We start from the raw sequence: 11,731 nt of genomic DNA on the forward strand, positions 1-11,731 counted from the left end.
CGATAACTGATGATAAGAGACTATCAACTACACTTACTAAGGATAAGTGGTCTAAAGATCAACAGAGAATTGCTATGGGAAACTAGAAAGCTAAGAATGACCTTGTTTTTACCGTTGATGAGAACATATCCAATGTGCGTATTGGAGAACATATCAAGTCCGAGAACGAGCGATTTGTACGTATAAAACGGACTCATCAATTTACATCAATTAAACTTCAATGGAATCGCTAGGATGAGAGAAGTAAACTATGAGGTGCATTGTTGTTATCCATAGCTATTGGAGAAGACGAAGATCCGCAATCGGAGCGAGAGAAATTGCAGATCGGAGAAGACAATGATCACCGATCAAAGCAAAACGTAAAACACTATGATACCATGTTAATGAAAAGATAGTGTTTGGCTCAATGAACAAACGAAAATGATTCATTGATATTGAATTGATTACAACTCTAAGGTTCTTATACTCGTATAGAGTAATTAAGATAACTCACTAAGACATGTAAGCGCACTGAGACAAAAGAAGAGGGCTATAAATGACACAAAGAGAAATAAAATGATATCATTCAGAGAAAAACGACTATACACTAATTCGATCCGGCGTATGCGGTACGCCCATGTCTGGTTAGTATACTTGACAAAAGAAAAAAATAATAATCTTGATAAGCCAAGACCCAAGACATTGATTGAATGGTTTTTTTTTATTTTACATGTTTTCTGTATGTTAGTAACATAATGAAATGACAATTATTGGTCACATTTAACTGTAAGTAAAATCTGGATGATTCGGATCCGTCCATATGCCCATGTTTGGTTTGAATATTTGACAAAAGACGTAAAAAAAAAAAAAAGTTATCTTGACAAGCCAAACGGTTTTAAAATTTGACAAAAGAAGAACAAAAGTTATCTTGACAAGCCAAGACATTGATTGAATGGTTTTTTGCTTTCACGTGTTGTCTGTACGTTAGTAACATAATGAATTGACAGATATTGAACCATTGTAAACGTGTTTTAATATTATGTCAGTGTCAGTGTCCGTGTTAGCAGTGTCGATTTCAAGCTTATCTCGAATCATCTTCTTGGTATATAAATACGACAGCCAATTTTAATTAATAAAAGTTTAGAATCAGTATAGCGACGGTTCTCAATTTTCACTTCATTATATTATCCCCACGTATGCTTTCTCATCATTTTGCTCATATTATAAATATTTGGTTAATAATCTATAGCTTGGTTTATGTTTGATGATTACTTTTTATACGACCAAAATTTTTGAACCGTTTGTCAATTACAAACACGGCTAGTTATTGTTACTCCAGCTTATTACATTCACGATTATTGATTGTGTTCTTCTTTAAGTCTGGACGTTGGTCGGAACGGAAATTTTCTTTGGACCGAATTAGAAATTTGGGTTAGGCCGGAACAAGAAGTTCCGACCAATATCAGGCAAATTAGAATGAAATATTCTATTCCGATTCATTCTTTCACTATTCACGTGATAAAAAAAAAAATTAAAACGTAAAATTTAGTATAATACCCAAAATAATTTAATAAATAACTACAAAAATTGGATGAGTAGTGCCAAAATTCCTATTCTGTGAACAGTTCTGGTACCGTGAACAGTACCGAAAAATAACAAAATTTAGGTTTTTGTTCTGTTCGGGATGCCAAAGTTTAGTTCCTATATTCTTGTCTTTTCATTTTTCTAAAAACTTATCTTTACAATTATTTATATGATTAATAAACTCTTGAAATAAGAGAAACTATTAAAGTTTATACGTTTAGATGTGAGGTATATCTATGAACACGGACGAAGCCATAACTTTTTGTTATGGGGGGGCTAAACTACTATAAATTTATAATTTTGGGGATTTGATATATGTTAATTGTTTTTGCATTCACAACTTGTTTTTACATTTAAAATCTGTTTGCTTTCAATTGATACCTCTTTTTTCACGGATATATCTTCTTCTTCTTTTTTCTTTTTTTTTTTGTGTGTGTGCACGCGCGTGCGGACATACGTTGAAAGAAACGAAGATATGAGTTTTTATGTAATATATTTTACCCTTAACTTATGTATAGCTAACCAGAATATATAGTAGGCTTATACAAACTTAAAATGAGCATCGTTTTCTGTATTTGGTTGCAGATGTAGTAATTTAGTTAAATGTAGTGCTTTATTTTTGAAGTTTGTATTTTGATGGTGTTGGAACACGATTTTCTTAAATAAAAAATAAAATAAACAGTATTTCCTTTTATCATGACGTCCAAATGTGACATATATATGGTATATGTCACGTTAAGTGAAAACATGTCTATGGAAAAACAAGCTCTAAATATATAAAGTATACTTCTATATATAAAAACATATGCAATTATTACTTTTGATTGATTTTTGTTTCAACTAATATATAAATCAATTGGATCATACTGGAAGTGAAGTTGGAATATATATATATATATATATATATATATATATAAAGTTTCTATTTAAGACTATGAATGTTTGGGTGCTAACTATATATATATATATATATATATATATATATATATATATATATATATATATATATATATATATATATACACAAAGTTTCTATTTAAGACTATGAATGTTTGGGTGCTTACAAACATAGTGCCCATGTCTCTGTTAACAAGCTTCTAATCTTCTTCTTCTTCTTTTTATTATTATTATTTATCAAACATAGACTATGAATGTTTGAGTACTTGCAAACATAATGCCCATATCTCTGTTAACTAAGTGTTTATCTTTTTTCATAAATATTTATTTTACCATACAAAAAATTCATATATAAACAATTTTTTTTTTTATAAATTATACGGAACGTAACTTTTATATTTGTGGTCATTTTCAGCGAGATATTTGCAGATCCAACATGTTTAGTGAATAAACAAAAATCATGGAATCTACCATTATATTGGCGAAATCAGTTAAGACAACTAGGAGAGCGACATGGCACAAGATCCGGCCACACGTTCCATGAATAGTGGGGACGGATTTCACAGTTATAGCAGAAACTCGTCCTATCAGGTCATGCAACTTCACATTTTTTAAATTACAATAAATTACAAATCTAATGATGCATATTACGCAACTAAAAAAAAAAAGAGAGAGAGTTAGTTATATAGTACATCTAAATTTTCAACGTTAAAATTTTAGCCGAAATATCTAAAAATTTAAAAAATAGCTCATACAAAAACAAGATGTATGTGTCATACTATAAAACATAGGCATGAGTTGAACTATTTCTTTCATATTTGAATAGTTGAATTATAATTTTAAAAGGGAGTAATCATTTAGCTAGTTACAACCGTCTTTTTCTTTATAAAAAAAATGTTCTAATCATCATAAACTAAGGGCCTTATAGCAAAATAGACAATTGAAAAAAAATCATGTTACAAAACTTGTTAATCACCAGCTAAAAATACCTTTTATTTAGATTTTAAATACACTATAAATATTTTATCAACCTATATTGAATAAAGGGACAGTTAGTCATATAGCACATTTAAACACTCCACGTTCAAGTTGAAAAATGAAAAAAAATTAAGAAAATAGTCCAAATCCGTGTTTGTTATTAGTGACGAATTTAAGATTTAATGACCACAATCCAATTTTAAAACTGCAGAGAAAAGCTATAGAAGCTGCTAAGGAGCAGATCAACAAGTCAATCATGGAGAATTTAGATATCCAGAACTTTTCATCATTGAAAACTTATAGCATAGCCGATATGGGCTGCTCCGATGGGACAAACACGCTTCTCGCGGTGCAAAACATAATCGACGCAGTGAGAGGAAAATTACATAGCGCTGGAAAAGCTTCAAACCTCCCCGAATTCCACGTGTTTTTCAACGACCAATTCGTTAACGACTTCAACCACTTGCTTCACTCCCTTCCACGACTACAACCGATTGTTCCCGAGAGATTCGCTCGATTTTGTCCACTCTTCATATGCGTCGCAGTACTGGCTCTCTAGAATACCAAATGAGGTGTTCGATTGCTCTCCAACGTCTAATTGGAAGGTTCACTACTCGAATTCAACGTCTCGCGTTATCAAAGCTTTTGCGGATCAATTTGCGAGTGACTTGGGAAAGTTTCTAGAGCTACGAGCCCAAGAGATTGTCCGAGGAGGGTTCTTGGCCATTATCATCCCAGGCCGCCAAAATCGGACGCCTCATTCCGAAGCTTTCATCAACCATGCTTTTGAGCAATTGGGATCTGTCCTTACGGACATGGCTAATGAGGTATGCCACGGAATTTAAAGAACAAGTTTCATCGGTTTTTTATGTAGTAAAATATATTTAGAAAATATCATACGTTATTAATTTTATTTTCAAAAAATGAGGTAAATAGCCAACTAAAACGTTTGGAATTGCTATATAATCAACGTTTTGTAAATCTTAGGTAAATAGCCATAAAGATAAAGATGACATGACATAATAAATGGAAGTGTTTATTTACCTAAGATATACATCTGTAAATATATGAAAGTAGCTTTATCTAAGATTTACAATACGTTGACTATTTAGCAATGTCATCAAACGGTAAATGTGGCTATTTACCCAATGGATCCTTTTATCTTAGCTAAAATTAATAATCTCATTTTGAATATTTTATTAACTAAATTAAATTCATAACTTTTATTCTAAATTTAAATTTAGCAATTTTTTTTTTTTGAGGTGACTATTGATCCCCCTGAGTTTTAGTTTCTGGCTCCCCGTAAAAAATATATAGCTAATAAAATGACCTTTTTTTTTTTCTATCAGCGTAAGATTGCTGATGGAAAAATAGATTCCTTCATGACGGCACAATATTTTGCATCACTCGAAGAAGTAGAATTGGTTGTCCGCCGAAACAAATGTTTCGGTGTTGAAATAATGGAAAACATGGCACACGAAAAGCCACCACCTTCAGTGATGTCTTCCACGCTACGAGCCATCTTGGAAGTAACCATCAGAGGACATTTTGGGAAGGAGATTTCAGATGAGCTCTTCGACGTTAGACTGCTCAAGAAGTTGGAGGAGTCGGCGTGCACCGCCGAGTCATTGGAATTATTTAGTCTATTTGTTCTCTTGAAACGCATGTAGATAAACAAAAATAAATCTAAGATGACTTTGAGAGTTATTAACCTAATTAAGATCTTAATATTATGTGTCAAATAAGTTAGTGGCTGGATTTTATACATATTGGATTCAAATAATAAAACAAAGTATAATTTTTTTTTTCTAAATTTGATTATGAGAAGAAAAAAAAAATGTATTACTTTAATTTTATTTTATTTTTATTAAGTAGTTAGGATAATGTAATATTATATAATTAATGTATGTTGATACTAGTTAATAATGTTCACATGCATTAAACCAATGATTTTCATAATATTTAAATTTAATTTAATTTCGTAGATAAGGTGGTGTATCATCCAAACTAGGCTAATGAATAAAAATAAGAAATAGCTAATTTTTTATTTTATTTAAAAGCTAGTCATTTTCACAACTTTATGCAAGTCTTGTACAGGTGGAAAGAAGAGTGTGATATGTATCGAGGCCTTATGCAAAAGTTAAAGGCTAGGCTTTTTTTGACAAAAATAACAAATACAATAATATATTAACAATAATTTCTAATAAATTACATACATTATTTTCATAAAACTCAAAAGACAATGTCTATCAATATGTTTATCATTTGTGTGCATCCTTCTTCAAATTTTCCATTTTCGATCCATAAATCTAATAGATAGACAAACATACACACAAAAAATTAGCAAACAAATTATACTTATATAAATAAATTTTCTCACCTTTTTGTGATGAACTTCAAAGATTTAAAATGATTGAAAATGAACTTCGATGAATTCGGATGAATTCTGATTAATTCCAGTAAATTCGGATGAAATATAATGATTTAAGGTGGAAATGTGGGCTGAAATTGTATTTTTGTTCGAATTTGAGTCAAAAGTCTAATTTTGGATATTTTTCAAATATTAGGTCTAATATTGATATTTCTTCATTTTTTAGACCCAAAAAAAAGAAATCTTTCAATGAAAAACTAGGGAAAAAAAAAAAGTTCATGCTATCTGATCTCAGGAGGAAAAAAAAATATTTATATATATTTGTGGGAAAAAATCTGATCCACTAGATTGGAGTTGGAAAGGGGTGAACAACAGATTCAGTTAAACTTAATAGTACATACAAAATACCCATCACTCTACAGAAGCAGCAACAATGGTTTCACAAAGCGCGAGTTCGCAGCTGTGTTTAGCCAACTGGGCACTTCTTAATCCTTCCCAAACATCCCTTAATCACTCCAGTTTTTGCTCAGTCCCACACAATCCACTTCGCTTCCACAGACTTCGGATGCGAGCGAACAGAATTGGAGCGTCATTGGACGAACAGAGTACCTCGAGCAAACAACAATCACAGCCCACCAACGTAAGGATTTTTTTTTCTTGCTTTTATTTGCGCTTCAGTGTCTTACATATATTTAATTAAGAGGGTTTATGAGCTTTGTTTGGTGTAGTCTCACTGAGCAACTGGGCATTTGACAAATCAAATGTTTACATTTATGTTTGGTCACTTGCAAAGCCTTTTAAGCAATAATAGTAGAAAGCTTAGGGCATGCTATTTTCTAGGTTAGTGAAAAGGAAATATAATGGCATGTTCTGGTCTTATGCCAATTTTCACTGCTGAAGTTAATGGCGGCAGATTTCGATTCTGTTTCATTGTTTTGGCAAGCTTTCGACTCCAAAAGTTGAACGAAATTGTGAACAAGTATTAATTGATCTTTCATTGTTTGTGGGATTAAGGAAGTTTCGAGGAGTTTGAAAGTGCTAAAAGAGGCTGCCAAAACCAGAAAAGTGCCTAAAGAAGAGATTTTGAGTGCGCTTTCTGTCATGGAGAAAGAGAAGCTCGATCCCTCAATTTAATTTATTTCAGTTGAATTAAATGAACTAAAATAATTAATTAAATTTATTTCGGTCTTTTAATAAAATTTTAATAACTATTTTTTTAAAGGAGTGTGAGTTGCGCCAGAAGTACAACTTCAACTAATTGTAGACAATTTTCTCTCTCGCACATGGCTGATATAATATATGACACAATGAGTTTTATATAATACGTGACACATTTGTTTATAATTAAATAGTACAACTTATTACTTACTAAAGTATTTTAAAATGTATTGAAATTTATCAGCAAAACAATTATACCAAATAACCATTCACAATGAAATGAATAAATTAAATCAACTGATTAAAAAATAGTCAAAACATTAAAAACTAATTTAATTATTAAGATATATTAAGTTAAAGTACTAAATTAATCAAATTAATGATATATTTAATTAGTACATGTAGATAAACAAATATTATAACTTGCATATCATATATTTTCAAGTTTAAACATTAATATATATATATATATATATATATATATATATATATATACATGTATATATTTTAAATATATTATGTAACATTATTTTCGTTCGGTTTTCCATCGCCACGTCGATTTCTCATGAACGGCATTTGAAAACGGCAAATGAGTTGCATTTTTTCACATTTTTTTCGTTCGGTTTTTATCGGCATATCTATTTTTCGTAAAACAAAAGACTCGAAACGACTCGAAAACAGCATTTGAAACCTTGTTTTATTTCATATCGTTCTTCTAAGAATTTTTTTTTTTATTATTATATATATTTTCAAGTTTGCATGAGGTATTTTTTTAATTAAATATATAGTTGTATCTAAAATTAACGAAATAGATACATCAAATATCCTCTAAAGATCGTGGTAATCTCGATCTAATTTTTTTATATTATATAGATTTTCAAGTTTGCATGAGGTATTTTTTTTTAATTAAATATACAGCTGTATCTAAAATTAAACAAATATATACATTAAAGATCCTCTAAAGATTGTGGTAATCTCGATCTGAAAGTATCACACAGTTTATGTTTAATGTATAAATGTGATACATGTATTAATACTAATAGTTTAATGTTTCTCCATGCACACGTAGATACGTCGGTGGAAAATGTGAAAAGAACAATAGCACAAGTGGCTGTACGTCCTATGAATGGTGGGAATGGATTTCATAGCTATGCCCAAAACTCTTCCTTCCAGGTATTACCGAATAATATTATAATAATGATTGATAGTTTATGCCTAAAAATACTACATAATAGTTTGAATACTTATTTTGACAACAAAATTTTGTTTTAGTGATACTTTAAACATAATGTAGTTTAGATGTTGAATTTCACACATGAGAACATAGATTCGTTTTTTATTTTCTGAAAATGACTAATTAATCTTACAAAATCATTACTTGCAAAACTGTATTGCTCCAAAAATTGTAGAAACTGTCACTTGCATAACAGTTTCAAGACTATCCACGACTACACTCATAACATAAAAACAATTACAAAATCAGAATCCAATCATTTTTTTCTTAAACAAATCGTTATATTTATATTTTAATGTCCGTTATGTGAAAAACAAGAAAAGCTGGTCAAACAACCCCTTAAAATCTCTTAGATACTATCATTTACAATTTAAGTCATATTTAGTTGTTACAATGGACTAAGGGTATATACAGTAAAATTTATTCCATTATGCCCGCCAAAGATGATAATACATGGATATATCAATTCCCACCTTTTTATTGTTACTAGTTAACTCTCTAGAGTATCGTAAGACAAAGTCCGCAAAAGGACTCCTCTATAATCTAGTGAAGACAGAAATTGATAAACAACGCTACATAAACAAATATATGCAGGCTAATATAGTATATAGATATACAGCGTCAAGCGCCTTAGAAGTGAAGTTTCTATATTGCTATGTCTAGTCATGTAAAGAAAAATAAAGATAATGCTATAAATTGTTTATTTTGTATTTTTTATTCCAAACGATTTCATAAACATAAACCAATGATTTCCTTCTTTCATAAAATAATAAAAACTGCAGAGAAAAGCTATTGAAGCTGCTAAGGAGCTGATCAACAAGTCCATCAATGAGAAATTTGAGATTCAAAACTTCTCTCCTTCGAAAACTTATAACATAGCTGATTTGGGCTGCTCCGTGGGACCGAACACGCTTCTGGCGATGGAGAACATAATCGAAGCCTTTGAAGGGAAGTTTCACAGCTCTGGACAAGCTTCTAACCTCCCAGACTTCCACGTGTTTTTCAGCGACCAAGCGTCGAACGACTTCAACCAGTTATTTCTCTCTATACCCCCGGAATCACGGTACTTTGCAGCGGGGGTCCCCGGTTCCTTCTACGACCGGCTCTTCCCAAGTGATTCTCTCCATTTCGTTCACTCTTCGAGCGCTTCACAGTGGCTCTCTAGAATTCCCGAGGCAGTGCTGGACAAGCGTTCTCCGTCTTGGAACAAAGGACGGGTTCACTATTCCAATTCTAGGGCTGAGGTGGCCGAGGCCTTTGCAGATCAATTTTCCGAGGACTTGGGAAAGTTTTTGAAACTTCGAGCCCACGAGATAGTCAAAGGAGGCTTATTGGCGCTTATCCTCCCGGGACGTACAAATGGAGCGCCTCACTCGAAAGCCTTCGTCAACTATGCATTTGAACAGCTAGAATCTGCCTTACTTGATATGACCGCGGAGGTATTAAAAAAAATAACAAGTATATACAATCAGAAAATTAGAAAAATAGCCAACTTAAACGTTTGACATTACTAAATAGCCAACGTTTAGTAAATCTTAGATAGATAGACACTTTCACACGTAAATTTTAGGTAAATAGCCAACGCTTCGCATATGAAAATGGCTATTTAGCTAAGATTTACGTCTGAAAGTGACTATTTACTTAAAATTTACCAAACGTTGATTATTTATCAATGTCAAACGTTTAAATTGGCTATTTTCCTAATGGACCGTATAAAATAGCACTATAGAATAATATATGATATGATGATTTATATGTTTTGTCTTTGTTATGTTTTCCATAGCGAAACATGCGTCTTATTCATTCATTTTTGTCTAGCTAAAAAATATGTGATTATTTACGATAAGTAGATATATGTGTATATGTAATTTTTTTTTTGTGCTATCATGGTAAGATCGACGAAGAAAAAATAGACTCGTACAATGTGGCACAATATTTTGCGTCGCTTGAAGAAGTGGAATCGAGTGTTCGTAGAAACGGACTATTCAGCATAGAATCGGCGGTGAACATATCACATCAAAAGGCTGAAGCGGAAGTGATGTCTTCAACTTTACGTGCTGGCATGGAAGGAACGATCAAAGAGCATTTTGGAGATGAGATTTCCGATGAGCTCTTTGACTTGAGACTCGCCAAGAAATTCAACGACTCGGAGACCCTCGCTGATAGTTGTGAATCAGTTGGCCTATTCGTGTTACTCAAACGCGTCTAAATTTACCATACACGCATTGGGCTCTAATAATCCCGGATAAACACGCCAAACCTTGTCGATTTAGAGCTTCTATTTCCTGATTTTATTAAAAAATATAAAAATAAAAATAGAAAGAAGCCTTCCTTATATATGTACTACGATCTGTAACCATAATCCATACTTGGATACTATTTTTTTTTTGCAATAAACAAAAATAATTCCATGAGTTCTTGTACTGATAAAAATTTGTTGAAGGCAGAATGAAACAGATACCCATGACGTTGAATACTTAGCAACATGGTTTATGTTTGGCAAAATAAATTTTTAAAGTTGTTCAAAATAAGCTGCAAGAAGTTGTTTAAAACTCGGGCCACTAAAAGTCACATGTCCTCCCGCACGAATTGAACAGAATGAATAGATATTCTTGGATATTAAGTTTTCGAAAATAATAGATTTGCGCAGATTTGGTGTTAACCTAACTAAACTCTTATAAGGCTACAATTAGGTCAATCAATTTTCTGTTTGGTCAATTCACGCTAACCTTTTTCTTGAACTTGTCTCTCTACTCTTGAGATCTTCATCGACAACAACTTTGAAGTGCTTGGTATTGATATACTTTATTTGTGCAGAGTTTGTGAGTGCTGTGTTTTTCATCAATGTGATGTGTCAATCTTTGCGAAATGATTGCATGGAAAAGAGAGGGACTCTCTTATCTAAGGGGACATTAGATTGCAATCTATTGGAGAATCAAAGAAGACATGCATTTGAGAGTAAGCCTGCAAACCTATGTTCTTTGTAACTTTGATTGAGATATAGTGGATTGATTTTCATCACCAGACATATCAGTCTCCCTGAGTATCTACTTTATCATCAAACATGGTTACCGATTCCATGTATCCTTTATTAATTTCTGCCTGAGATTGATTGTTTTATTGTTTATTTATGTAATCACGCATATATTAACAATAAGTTGTTCAACAAGTTGATACACCCACTAATTGAACAACCATCTTATAACACGTTTAGTCATTTCAATTAGTATCAGAGCGGGTCACTCAATTCACATAGCGTGATCCGGTTTGTGTAATAACGTTTTGTTTTAGATGAACATGAAGGAAAGATAGAGCATTTTTCGACCTCCACCTTCACATAGTATGGAAACTTTAAATTTGTATAATAGCTAATGTTTGATTAATTATAATTAATTAGGTATTGATATTATTAACTACAATTAAATTGACAATTTTGTCCAAATAATTTACGCCTATTAATTAAGTTATTTGGACAAAATTGTCAATTTAAATACAGTTAATAGAATCAATGGTTAATTAACTATATAATT

At 31.7% G+C, this 11,731-nt stretch overlaps 1 protein-coding gene and 1 pseudogene across 2 annotated transcripts; both read left to right on the forward strand.

Annotated features, from left to right (window-relative positions):
• Positions 1-2,981: 2,981 nt before the first annotated feature.
• LOC149384437 (loganic acid O-methyltransferase-like) lies at positions 2,982-5,190 on the forward strand (annotated as a pseudogene). Its single transcript, XR_016301814.1, has 3 exons — positions 2,982-3,051; positions 3,650-4,265; positions 4,788-5,190. The product of XR_016301814.1 is annotated as a loganic acid O-methyltransferase-like (transcript).
• A 974-nt stretch (positions 5,191-6,164) lies between these two features.
• On the forward strand, positions 6,165-10,515 carry LOC149384438 (loganic acid O-methyltransferase-like). The gene is made up of 5 exons (XM_089629332.1): positions 6,165-6,449; positions 6,824-6,896; positions 8,037-8,140; positions 8,984-9,640; positions 10,090-10,515. Exons 1-5 carry the CDS (start codon positions 6,243-6,245, stop codon positions 10,408-10,410), a joined length of 1,362 nt encoding a protein of 453 aa, XP_089485458.1. The 5' UTR covers positions 6,165-6,242; the 3' UTR covers positions 10,411-10,515.
• Positions 10,516-11,731: the final 1,216 nt, after the last annotated feature.

This window comes from Urtica dioica, chromosome 10, assembly GCF_054948205.1.
Source record: "Urtica dioica subsp. dioica isolate 48M chromosome 10, U.dioica_male_clone48M_v1_H2, whole genome shotgun sequence".
NCBI lineage: Eukaryota > Viridiplantae > Streptophyta > Magnoliopsida > Rosales > Urticaceae > Urtica > Urtica dioica.